General features: G+C 33.8%; 3 protein-coding genes across 3 annotated transcripts; 1 reads left to right on the top strand and 2 right to left on the bottom strand.

Moving 5' to 3' along the window:
- Positions 1-1,163: 1,163 nt before the first annotated feature.
- On the bottom strand, positions 1,164-8,264 carry LOC132168699 (MLO-like protein 10). The gene is made up of 15 exons (XM_059579719.1): positions 7,601-8,264; positions 6,465-6,522; positions 6,095-6,300; positions 5,580-5,696; positions 4,704-4,764; positions 4,458-4,546; positions 4,119-4,193; positions 3,957-4,045; positions 3,781-3,830; positions 3,646-3,686; positions 3,393-3,566; positions 2,697-2,732; positions 2,485-2,552; positions 2,140-2,200; positions 1,164-1,795 (listed from the first exon to the last, which is right to left on the bottom strand). The coding sequence occupies exons 1-15, from the start codon at positions 7,802-7,804 to the stop codon at positions 1,394-1,396; spliced, it is 1,731 nt and encodes a 576-aa protein (XP_059435702.1). The 5' UTR covers positions 7,805-8,264; the 3' UTR covers positions 1,164-1,393.
- A 5,083-nt stretch (positions 8,265-13,347) lies between these two features.
- LOC132172969 (MLO protein homolog 1-like) lies at positions 13,348-18,376 on the bottom strand. Its single transcript, XM_059584538.1, is given in 15 exon segments — positions 13,348-13,725; positions 13,854-13,892; positions 13,895-13,996; positions 14,086-14,121; positions 14,301-14,474; positions 14,584-14,624; positions 14,736-14,785; positions 15,966-16,054; positions 16,481-16,555; positions 16,694-16,779; positions 17,350-17,410; positions 17,547-17,663; positions 17,756-17,997; positions 18,099-18,156; positions 18,251-18,376. Coding segments are annotated over 15 exon segments (1,674 nt in total).
- A 2,807-nt stretch (positions 18,377-21,183) lies between these two features.
- Positions 21,184-23,967, top strand: LOC132171281 (uncharacterized). Its single transcript, XM_059582564.1, has 5 exons — positions 21,184-21,371; positions 21,979-22,099; positions 22,711-22,810; positions 23,214-23,300; positions 23,712-23,967. The coding sequence occupies exons 1-5, from the start codon at positions 21,311-21,313 to the stop codon at positions 23,844-23,846; spliced, it is 504 nt and encodes a 167-aa protein (XP_059438547.1). The 5' UTR covers positions 21,184-21,310; the 3' UTR covers positions 23,847-23,967.
- The last annotated feature ends 642 nt before the right edge of the window (positions 23,968-24,609 follow it).

Genomic DNA, 24,609 nt, shown 5'->3' with positions numbered 1-24,609 from the left:
AAAGGCATGGTGCGTACTGTTTAGTGTAGAATGAAGATAAATATAAAGAAATTGTGAGCAATTGTCATTGTTTAAAACGACAGTTTCTTATCTTAAAGCAGGACAGGTCTGATGGGGGAGTTAATGAGGTTCATGTGGTTACATCTGAGAGCGGGCAATGAGGTGGCCCAGTTGTTAGTTGTCATTGATGATGTTTTGTTTTGTCTTTGGGGGAAGGGATCCCCCATTCCCCCTTCCTTTCTTTCTTCTCTCCTCGATCTCTACATTCAATCCTTATCCATTTAATTTATTAACTCAAAAAAATTCTCTATTGTCTTCCTTTTTTTTCTTTTTTCTTTTTTTTTTTAAAAAAAAAACACAACAAGAACATCAACAAAGAGTCAATGAGGAGGTTTGAGAAAAGTTTGATAAATAAATAAAGAAAAGAGATATGAATTTAGCCGTTCCCCTTGGCTAAATTCAGGCCATCTTATTTTTCGACACCATGATGATATTTGAGGCAAAATATCATGAAAATGTCCCAAGTACATCATCTCCAGACTCCAACCTGGATTGGCAGGTTACGTCTTTACGAAGCTTTTTTCCACTCACCCAGTGGCAGTGAGTGAGTGAGTGAGCCTTATTCAACATGTGCAACTGTCTGGCAGGTAGCTTAGGAGTTGGGGCCCTTACTCCTTTTGGGCACCTGTCAATCACTACCTTTATATCCAACTTCGAATAGCAATGACCCACCTGGATCGGAGTGGATTGGATTGTAGTAATTGTGAGCTTCCCTCCTAATGAAGTTCATTGTTTAGACAATTGACAGAGACGTGAAACCTATTGGGAGCCTCTCTCAATTGTCTATCTGATCAGGATTAACTGCAATCCCCGACCCAGATTTAAGTCTACCCGATTGCAATTCACCTGCAGCCCGAAATCTGTTTGGAAACGTGACTCCCATCCCATCAAAAGCCTCTTTCAATTGTGTGTCCAAGTCAATTGCATAATACCAAACACCTTTCGCTTGGTTTTGGTTTTGACTTTTGAGTGCCAGACCTATTTACTGGGTAAATAGAAAATGTCTTGACCTAGCCTTCCGTCCAATCTCGTCAACCTTTCCTAGTGAACAATACCAAGAGAAAATGCTCGACACAGCAAAACTGAACTAGCCAAACAAGTGATGTAAGGAGGAAGGAGAAGATTTGGCATTCTTTAACTATTAAGATAAATTAGAACAAAGTCAACTGTGTTTTAATTGCTACTAAATTTATGAACAAGCCTGTAAATGTACAAAAATGCTTCCTCTATTTAGCTGGCTGGATTCCAATAACTATAATTTTTTTTTTTTTTTTCACAATACATGTAACAAAATATTGATATTAATTTTGGATAGTAACTGTCAATGCAGGCATCACGGTTCTTTTAGTGGTGCAGGCTTAACGAATGAGAAGTCATCTTCATTTCTGGTTTCTTCTTCATAGTGGGGTTCATTGATCTCAGTTTGTTGCTCATCATCATCTACTCTTATAATCAAATTGGTTGTAGATGAGCTGGGAGACACAGAATCACCTTCAAAATCAGAGGTCTCATTGTCTTCATAGGCGAACGCGCGGGTCGAGTGACCGGTAGTTTTGAAGCGGTGCAATGTGTGTCCGGAGGAGTGCACCGTTGATAGGGCAGGGCTTCCACCAAGTGTTATAGCAGGGGATTTTCCTCCCCGGCCCCCACGTTTCTTTTTAACAGCCATGTGCCACTTCTTAAGGGCCTTGGATGTTTGTTCGTCAAAAATGGATTTCTTCATGGATGAACCCATCTGCAGTCACCACCAAGAAAATTATCACGCAGTTCAATCATATCTTACAGAATGGAGCTCTCTTTAAAATATCATGTTGACTGTGAGGCTTATGTGTCTCGTGTTTTAGAATGGAGCTCTCTTGTTAGATGCGAGTGCTTTTACATTGTTACAAATCTAAGTACCAGTAAATACTTAGAAGGTTGATGCAGCTGAAAGCATGAGTGGGATAATATAAACTGCTTGAGAATTTGAAGTTTTTATCTGAAACCAGTGTTAGTTTATAACCATTCCCCCAACATTGTCGTTAATGTTGTCTAAGCGTTCTACAGATTACATTAGTCTCACAGAATTAGTGAAGATACCTGAGTAACAAGGGCATATAGCGGAAGTGTGACGTAGCTGCAGACGCATAGGACGGCAACCCTGTGAAATGTACGAAAAGTTCAACCCATCAATCCAAGGTAAAGTAAAGATTCACCACATCAATTCAAGGTAATGCTCTTGGCTTTCTTATTGATTTATAATGTTGATGTGTTTAGTTATTTACTTTCTTGACGTGCAGCCATTTGATCAGGCTTTATGTGAAATGTGTTTACAACCTAATGCTTCTTTCAGCTAAGCAAATACACTTCTATAGCAAAGCAAGAAGATCCATTTCTCATGTGGCTATTTCCATTGCAAGGGAAAAAGATTATTTAAAGGCCTACCCTATACAAAGTTTTATAATAGCAAGCTTCAAATTGTTATGGAAGCAAGAAGTCAGCCCAAACGAGTACTGCACAGAAAGAAATTTGCAATTCCAAACTATAATATTAGCAATGGAGTACATAGATAATAGAAAAGAGAAATAAATGAATAAAAGAAAAAGAAAGAACAATCAATAGCAGTTAGCAAAGTTAAGTGAAGAACGCTTCATTACCCATATCCACAAGAAATATGTTATTTGAAATGCATTCTGCATGTAACAGAAAAGCTTATCAGAATAGTTACATGCACGAAAGACAATTTAGAAGACAAAACCACAAAAACATAAAACCATAAAAATTGCTAATTGTACGGGGTTTGATTGAGAATTTGATATGAGAAAAAGGTACTAGCATTAGAACCTTTGTTAAACAGTCATTACTAAAAAGCCCTAAAATCATGGATCAAAATTTGATAAAGATTAAGATGATAATTTGCTGTCTCTTCACCAAAAGACATAGTTTGTGTTTAGAAAGCATAAGATCTAATATATCCATATTAAAAATCATCAAATCCAGCTACAGGCAATTTTATTTTTAGTCATTACAATCTCAATTGATTGATCTCTCAACTAGATAAATTTAATGACCGAATATTTCCTCTTTAATGGTCTTAACATTTATTATGAGATCCGGTTGAGTAACATTGACACTAATCAGGTCACTCTAACCACAAGAACAACTAAGATATCTTTACAGTAAAACTTCTATACTATAACCGAAACCTCATGTGCTGCAAACCAGAATTTCCTCTACTTTCAACAAGTGTACAAAAAACAATGTTCTACTCCAACAAATGTAGGGTACCCATTTTATCAAAGTGGTACACACTTTTACATCTAGAATCTGCAATAAAGGTGGCTATTGAGTACCTGAAACAGAGCAAAATGGATAAGATGAAGAACTAATTGAGGCCAACCAAACCAAAAGTATTTGTCTGAGCCTTGTACAAGTGGAATCCCTTGGACCACTGCATGCCTTTCTGAGATTTCAAGAGCCATCTTCGTCAAAATGGCTTGAAGTTCTGTTCCAACAGCCAAGATTATCTGCAATCAATTACAAGGTCAGAATTGTTCATTTTCCAACAATTTGGAAATCTTGCTGCCACAGAAAAAGATTTCTCACAATCACAGGAATTAAGGACGCCCAAAACAATGCCTGCCATCCTGAAAATGACATTTTTTGACAAAGTTAATAAACCTTTACTTGAACGTGCAGAATTTACTCCAAAAGGAATTTCCAAGAAAACAAGTTCCTTACCATTAACATTCAATAGCAAAAAAACCACGAATGATGCCCATAGCACAGGACTGCCAACAACATCAAGAAAAAAAAAGTCAGTAAACTCATATACTCCAAATTGATTATAGGGGATTGGCTACTGAAGCTGCAGTTGTAATGAAATGAAAAAAGATATTAAATCGAGTGACTGTTACCTTACTCCAACGACGATCTTGAAGTCATCCTCTAATGATCTTTTGATATACTTTTGGAAGTTAAATTTACTTCCAGGAGCTAGGTGGACCTATACATGTAGTAATGTCATAAAATGGTGACATGTTTGAGTAGGACTACAAAATTATGAAACAGAGACTCACAGTGATGAACCCATTGCGCACGGTTAAGTAGTCAGACTTACTAACAGACCTAAAAAATTGTCGAAAGAAGCATCCCTGCAAAAGATAAATACTTTAAGTTCAGTGTCAATCTAAATGGATAAAACATGACAATAACTATAAAATTTTAAGCATCCTACAGTGTAATCTAAGCAGTTACAAGCTTCTTTGCGATTCTAGTGTAACTACAACTATTGCAGTCGCAATTGAAAAGTTTCATTCCTCGTTATCACGTCATTTATACTTCCAGCTTATAGCATAATAATGCAAATAACAAAACAAAAATCAAGATGTGCAAATTAGTGAAGACATAATTCTTACAACATAAAAGAATAATGGGATCCTTGTCCAGAAACTGGTGTGTGCTCTAACAAATGATGTCTCATGAGTGAGCCTGAATCTTGAAGGATCTGCACATAAAAAGACATTAAAGTTTAACTTCCAAAAGGCACATACATCAACTATTGAGAGTTGAAATAGGGAGTGTCATGTTCAAGAGCAAGGAACTGCAACTTTCAAGCTATAACATAAAAAGACAAGCTTTCTCTACATCATTGGTTGGCATACCATAGGAAAACTCATAGTCATGGGATGCGGTCTCCTGCTCCCACTCCTTCCAGCCTCGAATCTGTGCGAAGAAAATTTGAAAAATGCATTACATATAATTGAATGTGTGGTTAATCCAGTATTCAATATGGGTCATGTCCACTATAAGTTCATTATGGAGGCCCAAGTGTGTAAAAGGTATATCATATCTTCAGATGGCATAAAGAACTCTTTTGGGCAAATTTGTGCATTTAAGTCTTGCTCTCACGATTTACTATTAGTGGAGCCAGAAACCATATATCCAATAATCAGAAGGTGATCCACTTCACGTAATTCCAAGCCACTATATCAGACATTGTTGGTTTTAGTTTAAAATAATTATAGATGAATGAGACCATAGCTATACTAATTGATCTTGTTAGTGGCATTCTTTTCATAGGTTTTACTTTGGAAGAAGTTTCCACTTCATCACCAAAATTTGTGTGTTTGATTTATTTTGTGCTTTGATTAATATTAGTGACATTATGTATGGTAATTAATTTTTAAATTGTTGATGTTTGTTGTGATTGGTTGAGAACACCTATTCACCCCTGTAGGTGTTCTTTTGGGTCTTTGGGCGTATTTCATTAGTAACTGCCCAGAGATAAAAATCAATTAACTAGAGATTATAGCATTCTTGAGAAGCCTTAGATTAATCTTCCATCCAAAAGCTAATGCAACAACAGAAAACAAATGATTTTCCTGTCACAGATTGATTTCCAATGAATTGAGAGGCATCAGAAGGTGAGAACTAACACTATCCCCAAAGCTTTCAAGTATCAGTATACAGACGGTATAACATTGGAAGTATAAAAAACAAAAACAAAAACAAAAGTAAAAAATAAAAAGCTCCCTTACCTTTAGTCTGCCAAGCATCATTGTGATAAAACTATACAGCACATGAAAGACTGCTAGGAAAAATATGAGGATGTGCAACTGATGCAATCCATTGACAGATATAAGTGGTGCATAACCCTGTTGACAAAAATATAATTAGGGAGTTGGACTAGATTGAATGCTGTTTGCTCATGTGGTGACTGAAGGCATTTTTTTAGGAGAAGATAAAAGTATATGTGCATGTATGTATGAATTTATGAATGAGGGGAGTTGGGTTAGCAAGGATGCATACAAGAGTAATAGCATCACAAACTCAGTGGCTTCAGGATTACTAATAAAGTAAAAGAAATTTTAGAAATTTCCTTTGAAAGAATCAGTATGCACAATTCCAACATATTTGATCCAAGGATAGGTGTGAATTTTTATCCATAATTCTCCTCGAGACAATAAACAGTATTCTTTTTCTATGTTTGGCTTTAAAAATAGCTGAAATTCAAAATCCAAGAATAAGATGGGCAATAGATAGATACACTTGCCTCCTTACAACTGGGAGCGTAGCTACCAGCCGCTAAAAATCTACGGTCATACCATAATAGTCTGCGACGACTTTCTGTAGTTGAGTCATCACCACTAGAAGAACATGGCAACATATTGTTTACAACCTTTACAGGAAGACATATTCTGGAAATGTAACTCTGCCCAAAGGTCAGGAGTAGTGAGATGAAACCTAGAACCATCAGCTCTGCAGTAATTGCAATGGAGGTTATATATATATATATGTCATTAACAAAATGTGGTTCCCACAAAAACACCTCAAAACAGAAAACAACAAGAATTAAAGAAAAAAAATCCAACCAAAGTTCCATGAGATCAAAATTTACGAGTAATCATGAACTATGTGTTTACCCGCTTTAACCTTCTCTAGAGCTTCAAATAAAGCTTTCTTCTGCCTTTCTGTCAGCCACTGAATTGAGATTTTAAAAGCATTAAGAACAGGGTTAATCCGAAGAACCAAAATAGAGCAACATCATGAACTCAACAAACAATTCTTTTTTTTTTTCTTTTTTCTTTTTTTTTTGTAATTTTATTTTATGTACAAACTATTATTCTTAAGTCTAAACTAAGTAGACTAACTGTAATACCACGGTTTTATATTGAGAATACAAGTAGTTCATATAGAGTACTTACTTAATAGGTGAAATTAAGCTTTACAAAAGTTTCAAATTGACTAGCTGTACCATCACAATCCCATTTTGGGAAGATGACACCTCAAATTCTCAAAACTTAGTGCGGGCCATTACACTAACACCTCAAAACTTCCCTTTCTTTTAGTGGTGTTTGGCTGTTTTTCTTAATGGCCTTTTTTGTTCTTGTCTTGTCGTCGAAATCACGGGTTTCAGTTTCCTAGAAGCCACCTACACAGCTACACCTACAGACAGGAAATTGCCCAAAAACTTTTCTCTGCTTTTTTTTTTTTTATTTTATTATTATTTAAAAAAAAAATGCCAAATTTCTGGATTTTCAGTTCTTGTATATTACTCGACTTAAACAAATTTTGGAAAAGATGGAGCACTTGACATGGTAGTTCAAGCTGATTACAGGGGAGAGCATCCCCCGTAATCTCCTTTTTCGTTGTGGTCATCTCAGTTGCCATTAACGGGGATATGAATCGAAGCAGAGGAAAGTTGCAGAGTCGAGATCTGAGGGGGGGTTGGCAAATTTCACTTGGTTTCTTTTGTTAGGCAGAGATAGTAACTAGCTAGGAATTGTCTATAGCTGCTACAGTAAAAGAATTGAAGACACCCTCATCGAAACAGAGAAAATATCATTTGGCCACCCACCAGAATTAGTGGGATAATCTAAAACCAACCAACAAAAAAAATGGTAGAAATTGGAGTTTAAAAGATAAAATTTTGAGAAGCCTCCTTAATTTGCAGCAAAACAGTTAAAGAGCATAAGGCAGTGGAACATAAAAAAAAAGAAAAAAAAAAAGAAGTTACTCACAACTCAGAAGCAATTAAAGCTGATATTAAACCACATACCGCTCCAAGCTTGTGAAGGACCTTTTCCAATGCGATGGAAATGATGATGATCACAGCACAGACACCAGCAACAGCCCATGTGGGCGTCTTGTCCAGCTCTCTCGTCTGCGCGCCAGAGCTCTCTGTTGCTGCCATAGCTCTACCTCCTACCAGAACCCACACACACAAACATGCATAGCACCAAGCCCAAGCCAAAGCCACCATCTTTCTTCTTTCTTTATTTCTCGAGGAGCCACATACACACGGCGGAGAGATAAAAGAGAGAGAGAGAGATTAACAAAACTAAATAAAAACCGATGCTTGTCTTGAATAAAGATTAAAGACCATGCATTTATTGGTTCTGCCTTTGGACTCAGAAAGAGCGTGTAATAGGCAGTAGCCCCTGGTTGGTGACTGCTGTGAAGTAGTCGCACCCACACCCAGTTGAACGTACGAGAAAGAAACAAACAACATCCCTCATTCCATTGTCGTCGGTTTTTGAAGCGTTTCTGGTTTGGTAAATGGTAAGCAGCTCAAACCCGACAGTACGCGGTTTGTGGTGGTAACGTACGAGCAGTGTGAAAAGAAAAGAAAATCAAAGAGGAAATAGTTTGCACTACTGTACGGCTACGGCTCATCCAAAAACCACGCGTCTACGATCTGCCATTGATCAAAGGAAAGACGGAACTTGTGTAGTTGTTGGCGTTGGATGAGGGTCAAAAAGTTTTTGTCGGACATGAATTGAACCTGTTAGATATACTGTGATCACTGATTAATACTGTATGTGTTTTGAATTGGTTTGTTTGTTTCTTTTTTAAGAACGAAAGTGCTCTCATATGAAGTTGACAATTATTTCTATGCTTTTATGTTTAATTTGTTTTTGTTAATATTTTTATTTTGAGAAGAAAAATTAAATATTTTAACAAAGAGAACAATAATATTTTAGCAAACTCCCAACTTTAATTACATGAAAATGCTCTTACGACTAGGACTAGTTGGTAGGGAAGTCTTCTTGTCGATGCTTTAAATTTAACGTGTTAAAAAATATCTCTTACGCTTATATATATATATATATATTGATTATAGTAATATATATTATTTGCTCTTATAATTAGTCTTAATATGGAAATTAACTTGCAAGTGAAGATACTAGCAATATTGATTTACATAACATATGAGCCTACCTACAATATTCTCACTAAAAGGAAATTTTTTAAATTACAACAATTTTTATTTTCTCTTTTCGATCTAAACAACTGAGACACCAAATATTATTAAAAAAATAAAATAAAAAAACATAAAAATAATTTTTGCGTCATATCAAAAAACTAAAAACATAAAACACAACCCATTAATCTCTCATTCAAATATGACTCGTGTTGCTTGTAAATTTGTAATTGTAATGCACTCTACCGTATTTAAGCTATGATATAAACTCGTCATGGATTGACTTGTCTCTATTTTAACTATAAAATTAAATAAAATAATAATAATAATAATCTTTATTCGTCTACCTTGTCTTTCTCATCACCATTATTGTCCCTATTTTAACTAAAAATATTTTCTTAAATGTCAGTGGAGTTTTATTAGTTTATTTTACGTTTAGTTTATGAATTTTTTAGATAAAAGACAAAAAAAAAATCTGATTGCGTGGATGTTGTAAAGGGAAAGCAGCGGTTGTTTGGATTAATACTTTCAACTTTGATATCTCGCGTGATCCCAAACCCGGCCTCTCCAGGATCCGTTAATCCCAACTTCATATTATGTAATCCTAATCCTAATCCCAATAAACAAATATTACTACTTTAATTAATCTACCCCATTATGTTAAGAGCCTATATATTGGAATAGAATCTTCTCTAGCCCATAATAGACTGGAGAATATCAAGTTCATGGCTGTAATTTCTTTTTAAAAATTCTACTGCCATAAATATGATACATATCCCACTACAAAAAAAAATAATATTTTAGATTAAAAAAATAATAAATAAATTAATAAAAAAAAAAAAAGAGTGGTTAGTCATCCCATCTTGGCCAGAGGGTGTGGCCGAACCACCTCATTTTAGCTAAGGGTGGCTCTAGCCACCCCAATGGCTAGCCTAGGGTGGGTGAACCACCCCATGGCACTTGGAGATGGTCCGACCACCCCCTAAACCCAAACTAATATATATATATATCGTTTGGCCCTTGAGGGTGGTCTGCCCTTGAGGGTGGCTAGACCACCCTAAGGGCCAAACGAATTTTTTTTTTTTTTTTTAGATCTAGCACTTGAGGGTGGCCGGACCACCCTAACATGGGGTGGCTTCAGCCACTTTCAGAATGATTTTTTTTTTTTTTTTTAAGATCTGGCCCTTGGGAGTGGCCGGACCACCTCCAACCACCCCTTAATTTTTTATAATTTTTTTCTTATATATATATATAGGACAAATGTCCTATTTATGGCATTATGATCTATTTAAAGAGATTCTGACCATTAACTGAATATTCTCTAGTTCAAAATAGACGAGAGAAGATCTGTTCCCTATTTATTGGCTATTACCTAAGAGTAAATGAAGAGATAATAGATATGGAGTGGAAGGTTGTGTGCTGGAGTAATGATTTTTAGTATACCGGCATGCTTGAACATTAAGCACGACAATGTTAAAATATTATAAAATATTATAAAAATAATATTTGAACAGTTAAAAAATATAAAAAGATATTTAATACTTATATGCTTATTATTCAAGCACGCGGATGCGCTAAAAATTACTACCCTATATGCTGAGTCTAATGAAGTGGTTCCTTAGGTCACCTACTTTAACAACCTCGAGGCTTCTTTTTTTTTTTTTTTTTTTAAATTACTTTATATAATTAGGAACGTCATTTAATTATTAGAGTTTTATTTGACCCAGTGGAATCATATTGGAACAAAACAAACATGGGGATTGAATGCGATGACGTGTAACGAGTACACATTACTCTTTATGTGAAAGGGCATTTTAATTTTACTCTGTTTGGACAAGAGCTTAGTCATGCGTTCAGACCCCCAAGCGTTATCTCACATGAATTGCTTATTATATATACCCATTATTCTATGCAATGGATTGGACAACTTTATTGTACATAGTCTTAATGTTCAAACTCAATTCCTTTTAATTTTTTTTTTGGAACACAAGTGGAACTCAAATTTATTACCAAGCTAGATAATATGGTCGAAGCTAGTTCATTTATTTTCGAACAATCTTGATTTTGTTCATAAACTATTCAATTAACTTATTCATTCTAAATGTAAATGTCATTTTATAAATTTATACTAATTACTAGTTAATTAATATTTTTTAATAATTAAATAAATTTAAGTTATATCTATTATATTATAAAGATAATTTTTTTTTTTAATCTTTTTAAATACTTAAACCTGTTTTTATTACAAAGTTAACAACAATAAGAATTAAAGCTATACGTATTTATGAATTTGGTTGATATAATAATAGAGTCTAATTTTATATTTCCAGTCAACTCATTTATTAAATGAATAGAAACTCTTGGAAACTGCATCGGAGCTTATTAATGACGTTTGAAGCTCGAAATCCTGGGGGGCCAGTCATGTCGGTTCAAAGTTGGGAATATTATCATATTGGGTGTGTTGCCGATAGCCCTGAAATGGTATTATTGGCCTCTCTCAATCAAAAAAAAAAAAAAAAAAATTTCACCTCAAAATTAATTTTAATATTTCTACTTTTTATACCACATCAATCATTTTTATTATTATTATTTAAATTAAAAAATTACTATAAAACAAATTTTTTACATTTTTTCATATAAAATATATATATATTTTTTTCACTTTTTTCCATAAAATATTTTTACTAAAACTAATTAAACACTTATTCCTAAAAAAAGGCTACAGTACCGGCCCTAGAACATTACCGTTCTAGGGCTATTGACAAACAGGGCCATTATGTGCCAATTGATCCGTGGATCCCTTCACCGTCCTAAATTTCAAGTGGACAAAATAAAAAAAAAATTCACGAAATTAGGATTTTTTGGCTTAAATGAATCGAATAATATTTAATTAGTTATAATAAAAAATTATTTTTATCTTTTAAAAATGTAAAAAGATAAAAATACCTTTCACTATAACTAACTAAATATTCACGAATTAATTTGAATGGAAATAATCTTGTTTGCAACTTCACACTTTATAATTTCATGTTATTTCACCGGAAAAATCATTAAAAATTTAATTATATACAATTTTGGCAACAATTGTACGTTCAACCACGTCTATTCACATTGTCAAACTTCAAAAAAAAAAAAAAAAAAAAAACACGTGTAATGATAGGACTTGTAACGCTTTTGTGACCTTCAATCGCGCAATAGATATTTCTTGTGGTCAAAATAATACAGAAAAAACAAATAGTATTGCAGAAACGTCGACATCAGGCGTGTCCATCTCCGTCATGGCAGCCTGGAAGGGCGCTGAAGAATGATACCGCCTTTCTTAATTAGCGGGGAGAAATATTCTTAATTAGAGCATAGCAAGAAGCAACTTTCATCAACTTTTATGTTATATAATTATGGTAATGTGATAATTAAAATTAAAACAACACTAAAAAAAAAAAAAACAGGAATAACGTACGCCTTCTAGCATTTTTCTTTTTAAAATTATTATTGTCCAAATTAATATCGTTTGGATTTCGATATTCTCAGAAAGTTCAACATATTGTGGATTGTTTTCGATGATAATCCTCTGAGTTTGATGTTTCCAAAAACCAGGTCGTTTTCAACAATAATAAATTCTCTTAAAAGCAAATGACTTTCCAATAAATTCTATTTTGTGAATTTGAAAATAAGAGTAATTAAAACCAATAGCCAAACTTTGTCAGAGGAATGATAGGGACCCAACTTTTTTGCCCAACAAAAGTCTAACTTTTGCCTTATTTATTTTTAAAAAATAAAATAAAATAAAAAATGAAAAAAATGTTTGCAGCAACCCTATCTATTTTTTGTTTTTCTTTTATTTGGTATTTTTTAAAAAATGAAAATTGGTATTTTTTTTCATAATAATGACATTTTCTTGAAAAAAATGACATTATTATGAAGAAAAATATTATTTTTCATTTTTAAAAAAATATTAAATAAAAGAAAGGCAAAAAATAGATAGGGTTGCTTCAGACATTTTTTCCATTTTTCATTTTGTTTTTTTTAGAAAAAAAATAAAATCTAAAAATTAGACTTTTATTGGACAAAAAAGTTGGGCCTTTAGCATTTCTCATAATATCATTCACCAACAGTTCAAATGATAAATGTTTTGCTTTTTTTGGGATAAATATTAATTCAGTGCAATATTTGGGCCTCATAAGTCATAGGAGGAGGACAAAAATTGAGATGTGACAACGTGCGCATCCCAAGGCCACCAAGCCCTGCTTTTTCCACCATAAACGTGCACATCTGTGGACTTACGTGCATGGGCCACACACCAATCAGACAGATTGGTCCAAGCTACCCACTACCCAATTGTCTATGAGCACTTGATTACCAATCTCACTCTGCATGTGTACAACATGTCGATGGTTTTTTTTTAAAAAAATATATATATGATTTTCTTAACCAAAACTAATATATATGCTTTCTGGAATCCCAATCACAAATATTGGTCAAAGTAATGTTTTCATATATATGACGTAGCTAGTAGCAGTGATTATGATTTTTGTTCTCTTATTTGATCAGTTTGTAAGATGATGAATATCATAGATAGGCTGATGATTAATTAATTAATTTGTTCAAGGCTTAACAAAAGAGAAATCTCCATTATTCCTTTCGGAATAGTTATGTCTTGTTGGTTCATTAAGATCGTCAGCAGAGAGGCGTGCAGGACCTTCAGTCTCAGAGAGTTCGGTTTCAGAGTGGTAAGCCCTCGGAGAGCTGACAACACTCTCAATGTCATGATGGTTGGTTTTATACTTGTGGAGCAAGTGTATAGGCGATGAGCCATGGCTTGGTGTATTCTCTCCACTCATGAACCCAGATGTTGAAACATCTCCCGCCCCTCCCGCCGCCTTCCTCATCTGCTTCCTCCTCTCCCTTGCAGCTTTTTGCCATTTCTGTAGAGCTTTTGCCGTTTGCTCTTCGAAGATTGCCTTCTTCATGTGAGATCCCATCTGCAGATTAATGCATGATTGGGCAACTTTATTTATTTATGTATATATATATTAATATTAATTACTCTTTCTTAATTTTTCTCTTTTAATTTTTTCAAATTTCTATATACATGTTGTCAAGTACTCACTTGAGTCACCAAGGCATAGAGGGGGAAGCCTGGGAATTGAAGGTGATATAGCTACACATGACTTGAAGAGCTACACCAAGGAAAACCCTTGCCAATACTTCTGCCAAATTTTCATGGAAGCACGAGTTCAACTTGAACTCATACTGCATGCAATCAATAATGGACCATCTTAATTAGTTAATTATAAATGATAATTTGACTTATTTTATTTTATAGAAATTTAATTACGTACCCATATCCACAGAAAGTAAGCAATTTGGAACGCGTTCTGTAAATTTGAAAATTAAGCAAAATATTTAATTAATTAGCTAGCTCGAAATTAATATGCATTATCCAATTAAGCTGCAACATATATTTAATTACTTTGCAGTTATTGACTCATCAGAAATGAATTATCTATATCTACCTATGTGATGTATTTACAGGTTAATTTAAAGGATTTTTTACCTGGAACAAGGTAAAATGTATCAAGAAAAGAATCCAATCAGGTCGATTGAACCAGAAATATTTGTTACTAGGCTCCACCACAGGGGCTCCTTTCACTACGGTTGTTCGATCTTGGATGTGCTGAGCCATTTCCATGATTATAATTTCAAGCTTCGTTCCAACTAGTAGAAGTATCTGTTTCACAAATTAATTAGTACAGTCCACTCAATCAAACTCATGTGATCGATCTGCTAGCTAGCTGTTCTAGTAATCCAATATTTTTGTAATGGTAAGAATTTCTTACTGCCAATGGTATGAATGACAATGCTGATAACATGTACCATCCTGTTCAAAGAAGTGCAGCTAGCATCATGGTTTTGTCAGTGAAAACGAAGTCATATATAAAAGCTAAAAATTATTAGTAAGAGGAGCTAGCTAGAGAGAAGTCATACATACCATAGACGTTTAAAAGCTGAAAAAGGATACAGCATATCCATAATGGTATGCTGTAGTATCAACATCCATCATTATTTATATTAGTACGTAGCACAAATTAACACACACACACACACATATATATATATATACAGGGGCGGAGGGAAGGGGGGTCGAGAGGGGTCAAATGCCCCCCCTCACACCCAAAAATTTCCCCCACTTTCCGTGAATCTTCCTGAATGCCTTTTTGCCCACCCTCAACACTCAACAGGGAATAAATTGCCCTGAGCCACTCATCAGTCATCAGATATTAGGGCAAATGACTCAAGTGTGAGGCGGCGACATCTTGATTTTTTTATTCTTACAGGGTTTCAGGTTTTAGGTTAGACAAGAGGTAGAAGACGATGTGAGATATATTTTACTACTTTACTAAACACACCGTTTCATTTTGGCTGTTAAGTTCCCGTTTTTACCTAAGCATGAGACTCGCAAGCTGTCAATGCACTGTTTTAAAAAGCTTGTGCAGTTGCTTTTTTTTTTTTTTTGTTTCTTTTTTTTTATCGCATCACTATGACTCTATGAGTCTGTGTCAATTTTGAAACTATTGTCAATTTCAATGCTATTTTTTACCCTAGAAAATTGCCAAACAGTAATTATATCTTTAAATTTGCTTAAAAATTCAGTCAATCGACAAATCAAAGTAACTAGCTTTTTTATTTACTAAGTGAAAAGAGTGTTTAAACTAGAACAAATTTTCACTTTGTCAATCTTTTTGACAATTTTTGTGTTTCTTTAAAATTATGAGATATGTAATTAAATTTTTATACTGATTTATTTACAAATGTACCATTTAAAAATAAAATCGTATATGCAAATTTTTATATCTAGATTACTTTTTAAAATTAATTCTTGATGAATATATATTTTCTGTCACATATTTTAATTGTATGAAATATATAATTATAGTTCTGGAGATCATGGAAAACAATAATGGTTCTCTTGAATAAATTAACGCTAGGTGTGAAAAAATAAAATATAAGTTACATTTATATGCTTTAAATAATAATTAAAATTTCTTGAATTGTTTATTTATTTCATTATTTATGTTCTTTAATATTTTTAATCAATTTTCTTAACTTTATTTTTTAATTTTGACCCCTCTGGACGAAAATTCTGGCTCCGCCACTGTATATATATATATATATACACACACAGACAGCAAGAGAGAGAGAGAGAGAGAGAGAGATCAACCTGATACCGACGACCACCTTAAAGTCATCTTCCATTGATCTTTTAATGTACTTAAGAAAGTCGAATTTGCTATTTGGTGCAAGATGGGCCTGCCAAGTTAACAGGAATTTTGTCGTGTTAGACGATGATTAATTAAAGATTGGAGGAAAATTACTGGAGTCTAGATATCTGAGATTGGGTTGGCATTATTTTTCCTTTTACATATATAATGATGTATATATTATTCATTTCAACTGTAAAATAAATCATCGATCCTCGTGTCCTATACGAGAAAGGACACTTTCCTTTATAAATATTGTCATTATTTGTAAAGGTGTGGAGCCGGAGTCGATGAAATTTTTAATTTTAAATGAAAGATAGCTAGGATTCAAAATTAGAACATAAATTACCATTTTTTTTTTTTTAAAGCTTCAATTAATTAATAAAATGATATTATAAGATATGAAAAAGGAAGAGATCTGAGCTAGGTAGGCATATATATAGACAAAGAAAACGAGATGCATGCGCTTACGTACATTTATAAATCCGTGTCGCATAGTCAGATAGTCAACCTTGGTTATGGAACGAAAAAATTGCCTGAAAAATGCCACCTGAGAAAGCAAAGTGATAATTCATATATCTCAATTAAGGTTTTACAGCAAGCTTATTGTGATGAGTACCCACAAAAACATTTCTTTGTTTCAATGTGTATCATGAAAATTTCAGAAGAATTAATACGTTGATCTTACAATCCATCTGACGCCAGGTGTTGTTGATAAGCCGCTATGCCGCCGAACAAATGACGTTTGATGAGCAAGCCTAAATCTCGATGGATCTACAACAAATTAACCCAATCCACCATTTAATATATATATATATATAACTCTTACCTTTATTTTATGTTACTTTAAAATGAATAAGAAAGTGAAACTCCAAGTACTCCATAAAGAAAAATGTTTTCCTATGGATTTTAAAAGAAAATTTATTCAACTCAAATCAATTTATTAAATTGTTAGATTTGGATCTCCTATTATTAGGCTACTCCAATAACACATAAAAATTTACTGCCTATATATATATGAGAGGGGGTTGCAACTTGCAAGATCTACTTCTTTGGACACAAGGGTCTAGCTCACATCTTTTAGGTTACTTGGCATGGGCGAATGACGGGGCATCCTTTTAATTTCTTAGATTGTCTGAATTTTTGTGTATTAGGGCAACTTTTTTATTTTTTTTATTTTTAATTAGGGCAACCTAATAATGAAAATCTTCATCCTAAATTAGCGTGTAATTTTTAATAGACACATGATATCAATTTAATAAATTAATTAGAAGAATTTTCTACCATTCAATTGGAAAGGCCAGGAAAGCTTTATACGTCCAATATATGTAATAAGCTCATTACCGTTAGTAAATTGATATTCCAGAGATGTTGTCTCCCGCTCCCACGCGTTCCATTTCTTCATCTGTACTTACGTACAAGTCATTTAAACATTAGAATTAATATCATGTAGTTGAAATTGATTATTGCTCAACTTTTTAAAAGTCATGCGCATGCATGGAATTGAATTTTGATGTTGAAAAATGAGAGCAGGAGCATACTTTGGCTTTTGCCAGAACTATGGTTATAATGCTGTAGAGAACGTGGAAGACGGCAAGTACAAATATGAAGATGTGCAGTTGGTGCACCCCCGACTGTGAGATCAATGCTACCTTGTTCTAATTTCCATAAACAAAGCAATATACACATTAGACAGGACATCAAGTGAAGAAATCAAAGCAGATCACATGATTAATTTACTTTTACCAACATGATTGGAACAGTAATCATCTCCACCACCAGCTGGGGCGGCAAGGCCTCGGCGCCATGTTACATCATCTCCGACATACCACAATAACTTTCTCCTGTCATTGTCACCGTCATCTTCCTCCTGGGAGTCCACCTTCTTGCATGGAAACATGATGTTTGACGCTCCCTTAGGGATGCTTATCTTCGAGATGGGTTTTTGGCCCACCGTAATTAGCAGAGATATGAACCCCAGCAGCATCAACTCTACATTAAAAAAAAAGGAAAAAAAATCAAATCAATCATGATGTGTGTCGTGTCGCGTGTGTGTGTGTGTGTGTGTGAGAGAGAGAGATCTAGAGAGAGACCAGCTTTGATTTTCACTAAAGCCTCAGACATGGCCTTCTTGTGGTGCTTCTGAAACCACTGTCATAATATATTAAGAGGAAAGAAATTAAAGATAAGAACCAATATATATTATGATGATCATGACTTGTTCATTAATAAAGGTCTTACGTACCTTTTCAAGAGAATGGATCCCATGTTCAATAAGAACAGAAATGATCACGAAAACCGCACAAACAAGTGCAACAGCCCATGTAGCTGTCTCCTTCAATGTCCTCTCCCCTGCAGCAGCTGGAGCCATATGCCTTAATTTGCTAAGCAGCTAGCTAGCTCGATCCAGGCGAAGCAACTTTTATTGCAAAATATGATCGACGCTAAAGAATGCTTCAGAGGAGTGACAGGAGTCGTATATATACTTGACAAGAGACAAGAGGAAGCATGCATACTAGGACTAGACTACAAATATAAACAAATGGATGCCGGCGGTTGTACAGGCCAAGAACAATACGACGTCTGCAAAAAGCCATTAAAGTAGTTCTACAAAAGTGACATTTAATATATAGCAAACAATATTATTGGTACGTACGTATATATATAGTAGTGAGGGCGAAGCAATCTATTACCGGAGCTTGTCACCCTTTTATATTTGCTGAATAAATTAAACGTCGGATTCCCCTAAAATATGAAAAACAATAATATCTGGATATGATATATATATATATATATATAGCACCTTTTTTTCTTTTTTTTTTTTCTTGCTTTTTGCTGCCAACCAAATTAATAGGAATTAACATACACGCATGTGATTCAATTAATTAACAATGCATTCACTCCGCATTAATGAGACATTAATATAATTATTTGTATGATTTACGCTATGATAAATATAACTGTACGTGATGGTCTTTAATGTTCAGCTTATTAATTAAGTCCAACAAATTTTACCTTGTTAAGATAACAGGAACAAAAAAAATTGTCAATAATCTCCTATTTTTGGTTTATATATGTTCGTTGCGAGATATATATATAGTCTGCTCCCAAGAAAAAAAATAAAAAGATTTTTCGTATCGCTGCCACCGACCGATGATGTGTTCCAATCTAACATTATTAAGCCAGGCCGTGTAAGTGTAAAGCAGGATGAGCTCATCATCCTAAAATGTTGGGGAAAGTCCACGTAACCCCCTCAAACTACCACTCAATTGACAATGTCCCCCCCAAACTTTCAATTGCGACAATGTCCCCCTAAACTACAAAAAATTGTCAATATTCCCCCAATGACGAAATTACCCCTAGTAAAATATATAAAAAAAAAAAACTAAAACTAAAACTTCTAGAAAAAACCTAAAACTAACAAAAAAAAAATAAAAAATCCAAACTTGGCCAATTTTTTCTTTTTAAAAATCAATTTTATAAGAAAAAAATTAAAAAAAAAAATTTGATTTTTTTTTAAATAAAAATTGAAAATTTTCGTTTTTTTATTTTATTTTTGTTTTATAATTTTATTTAAATAAAAAATTTACGTTTAAAAAAATAAAATTTTTGCTTCATAAAATGATTTTTTTTTTGTTTTTTAAAAAAATAAAAATTTTTGTTTAAAAAAATTGTTTTTTTAAATTAAAATTTTTTGTTTTTTAAAAAAATCAATTTTTTTTTTAAAAAATTTATAGGGACATTTTTGTCTTATTGCTAGCCTTGGAGGGACATTGACAATGTTTTGGTAGTTTGGAAGAGACATTATCACAATTGAAAGTTTGGGGGGACATTATTAATTGGATAGTAGTTAGAGGAGGTTTTGTGGACTTTACCCTAAAATGTTCGAGTAGTTGGCTTTATAATTTATTCTCTTAATTAAATTGCTCGAATTTCAAAAAAATTTAAATAATGATCTAATTGTAATTGTAGTGATCAATCTTCGTTCATTCATGCGTAAAGCAATATTCTTAAGTGATTACTTTTTCTTTTTTATTTATTTATTAATTCTTTATTATATATTTTTGTTTTGTTTTTGCATGATGAAGAACTTTGTTTTGGCTACTTGTACGTTCGAATTGTGTGTACGTGGACATGTTTATAGCTGGGAGAATGTCGGGTTATGGGTACGTATATATGCACGCGTTTTTATGGCGTTTTCTGTTGATTCATGTTAATTAATTTCTTGTTGTTTTCTGCCTGCCCTATTTAAACTAATTAATTCCTCTATTAATTTGGGTAATTAGGAAGAAATATATGTTTGTCTTACATTCAGGTCTGCAGCCTGCAGGCATGCATCTAAGAAAGTATGTTGGGTATTACAATGAATTATTCTTGTCTTTAAAAGAGAAATGGAGTTAGAGCCTATATATATATATATATATATATATATATATATACATAGCTCGATCGGTCTTCGCAATTTCATTTTATAAGCCAGAGTTCTTAACAAAGATATTAATGTAGGTTTGGTATTTTTAAAGGTAAGGTTGGGACATGAGCGTCACCATAATATATATATATATATATATATATATGCACCCGATTCCGGTTTTTTGTTTTCAAATTTATTGGGGTATTTTTATCTTATTAAAAAATGTATAGGGGCATTTTTATATTTTTGCAAGCTTTGAGTGTAACATAATAACATTGACAATATTTTGATAGTTTATAAAAAAATTGTCATAATTGAAAGTTTAAGGAAACATTATCAATTGAGTTGTAGTTTACGCGGAGTATGTAGATTTTACCCTAAATATATTTATCCAATAACAAATGTTATAAGTTATAACAGTTACTAATCGTTAAACGAAGGAATTAATGTAATATTATAATTACATTGGACCAGGCCGAATCCCGGGCTGAGAATAGCCCATCCAATCTCAGCCCAAGCTATACCTTAGCCTATATTTGGGCTAATGCTCGGGAGCTCCATTATTTCCGGAATTCATCGGGAAATAATGGAACTCCATGACATAGTATTTACAAGCGTGCCATGAAGCACGACTTTTGCCGGATGAATTCCGGAATAATGGTGCTCCTTAGCACCACCCATTTGAGGTTCAATATTTTCTTTCTTTTACCACTAAAATCTGTCTTTTTTCTTTTCTTTTTTTTTTTGGTTGTTGTTGTTGCATTTATTGTTATACTTTATTTTCATTGGGCGTCGGCAAAAACGAGAATTCGATAACATCGAAGAAAGAGCGAAGTTGGAAGTGTGTATTCTCTTGTGGGATTGTCTTGATTGCTGAGAATTCCAAACGTGATGGCTGCTCTGCCCGGATCCTTCTCTCCAATCCAAAATCCTCAAACCCACTTCTTATCCGGTAATTTATCATCCATCTTTCTCTTCCTTTTATCAGTCTTTTCTGCTCATGTCTGTCAATTGAATTTCGCTGTTTTTTCTACGCTACGTGAAAATTACATCTTCTGGGTACCTTTGAAATTGTTATTCTGACTCACAGATCTCTGTGAAGCGTTTTCACATATGTGAATTATTACCTCATGTACTTGTGGGTTCTCAATTTCTTTCAATTATGTTAACTTAGGCCAAGAAAAATATTATGATCTTTTATGCAAGTAGCTTATTAATTAATTGCTAATGTTGTATTACACCCACAACCATATAGTAAGCTTATCTTCAAGTGCTGCGCTTACAGCTCCATGAGGATTTCAGTTCACCATAAGGCAGTTTGCAGTTTAAAGTTTTGATATTTGTCAACCATACACTGCATTGGCTTGTACTCTTACACTGTGTCTCGTATGCTCTCTGATTAAACATAGAGGTCGTAATATATAAATCGCTCGATTTTGTTTTTGTTTTTGTTTTTCACTTATGAATTGCGCGTACGAATTTAAATTGCTTCCCAGTGTAGCCATTTATGGCATGCTTATGAATGCTTTGTCTAATTAATGCCAAATATTTGAAGCCAGGTTCTTTGAAGCCTGACCGATGTCTTTTGAACATTAGCTCCAATGATCGGTCTTTAGGTCCCACTTTTCAGGGTAAAGCAAAACTCACTACTTATAAGAGGCGATTTACAGTCCGAGCAGGGTACGTGTATAATTGTGTCATAAGATTTGTTTGATTCATTGTAAAGTATAGGTATGTGTAGATTTAAGATTGTAGTTATATACTTATATGTTTATATGGATTAATGGATATACACATAAAATAGGTACTCTGGTCAAATCTTTTCAATACATGTATTGTATTGCATGCTTATTTTTTGCCTTCCAAGCGTTTTCAGATCTGTACACAAACAGTTGCAAACACATATAAGTTGGCTTTACACACTGTTAAAAGCTTTGGAACATTTGATCAATTGAGCAGCTCATGGGATTAAGCTTTTGCTCTTCCCCCTTTTTTTTCTCCCCCAATACATTGTTGTGCTTCTGTAGCCTCAAAGTCTTCTTTTTACTCCATAGGATGAATGCCCCTAACTCTCTTATAAATGATTTTACGAAATATGTTCACATCTTCTTTTGTAAGTTCCACAAAAAAAAGAGAGGAGAGTAGAACAGATAAACACACTGCACCTGTAACACAGGGAAAATTTACAATCAATGCAGTTAACAGTTAGTCCTCTCTTTCTATCTCTTGAGGCTTCTGTAATGATATCGTTTTTCTAAATTATGATCACTTGCTTTTTTGTACAAGTACAGTGGGGATGGTGGAAAACCAAGTAGTGCAAGTATCTTTGTGGGTGGCTTTGTACTGGGAGGCATAGTTGTTGGAGCATTAGGCTGCATATACGCACCCCAGGTATTGTTGGAGTATCTGGCTTTTTAACTGCATTGATTGTAACTTAAAAACTTGCTTGGTGTTGTTTGTCTGTGTTTACTTAGGATGTTAAATTTAGTGGAGTAGTGTATATGTTTGTTTTCTCACAATAACCATCTAATCTAATTTTGAGCTGTAGGATAAAAATATTTCATGTAAGTTTTAGTTTCCCAAGATAGATAAATATATAAGTCATTTGGTTCAATTGAGCAGCTATTTGATGCATCAGGTAGTACTTGGATGGGTCCTTCGCCAGCAGTTCATTTTTGGGCCATTTATATGGTTTAGATACTGCTCATCTAAGCAACAGTTCAGATGCTGCCACCCTCCCCTATCCAAAAAAAGAAAAAAAAAGATGCCAACTGATATATTTTGCTTTTCACAGATAAGCAAGGCACTAACTGGAACTGACAGAAAAGATCTGATGAGGAAGTTGCCAAAATTCATATATGATGAGGAAAAGGCTTTGGAGGTGAGAAGTTGTTCCTGCATTTGTAATCCTTAATAGTGCTCATTGCGTTTGTCCTCATGTTTGGTAAAGTGTTAGAATATTAAATTATAGAAAAGGACTACCCTTTTGGGTTGTGGTTACGAAGAAAATAAAAATTATGGTTGTCCCTCTTAGAATACTAGTTAAGCATCACAACAAGGGCAAGAGCCATAAACAGTACTACCCTTGTTTAGGCTTAAAATGCCATGATTATCATGTATAGGTGAGCCCTTATACTTTGTAGCTTTTATGAATGGAAACCTTCAAGAAGAGGAAAACACTACTTGTAATTTCATTGTCTTTTAACTCCGATCGATATTGTTTTAGTTCTGTCGCTTGTGACATTTACAATGCACTGATATTGTGGTTTGGTTGTGTGATTTTTGACGACAGAGGACCCGCAAAATTTTAACTGAGAAGATTGCACAGTTGAATTCTGCCATAGATGATGTATCTGCTCAGCTGCGTGCGGATGATGCCCCAAATGGAGCTGCAGTGAATTCTGATGAAGTTGAAGCTTCTATATAACATAATACTTGTCCAAATTGCAATATAAACAACTATCACGAGTTACATGTGATTACTACTGGAAAATAATTTTATACATATCTTTTAATCCTTTTAATTTTCTATTGGGTGGATGGATTCAGGTTGATTGTTGACGATTGTAGCAGCAAAACCATCACAATTGCTGGAACCTCTTTACTTTAGCATGGGCATCATAAATATTTTCTTTTCCTTCTATTTGTTTCTTCCTTTTTCTTTTTAGAAGGGAGAGGAGGTAGAAGGGGGAATCAGACAAATGGGATCCTATCAAATGTTCAGCATGTAGACGTGTATCTTTGCATCAGTGAGTTTTTGTATAATCTCGACTGGAAGGGAAACATTACACACTGCATGACTCGTGAATCGTAATTGCTGATGGAATAATGATATTTTGTTCACATAATTTATTTTTAGAAAATAAACATAATTAGTAATCAAATAGCCACTAGGGAGAATAATGGATTGAATCAAGCTGAAGGCGTTTGGGTGGTATTATATTTATGGGTGAATTTGAAAAAGAGATAAATGGAAGTGATTGGAAAATGGAAGAATAGAAGGTTCCTGACATAATGGAATTAGAATCCTCTACTATTCAAATGATAGTGGAGAGGTATTTTTGTCTCCTCAAAAAGTGAAAAGATAAAAATATTTTTTCACTATAACTACGTAGATATTCTCTAGTTCATTTAAATTGTAGAGAATAGAATCATGTTCCGACATTAATGAGGGAGATGTTAATTCCTTT

The sequence above is a fragment of the Corylus avellana genome, chromosome ca2 (genome assembly GCF_901000735.1).
Source record: "Corylus avellana chromosome ca2, CavTom2PMs-1.0".
Classification (NCBI taxonomy): domain Eukaryota; kingdom Viridiplantae; phylum Streptophyta; class Magnoliopsida; order Fagales; family Betulaceae; genus Corylus; species Corylus avellana.
This window is presented reverse-complemented; position numbering and strand designations above follow the sequence as displayed.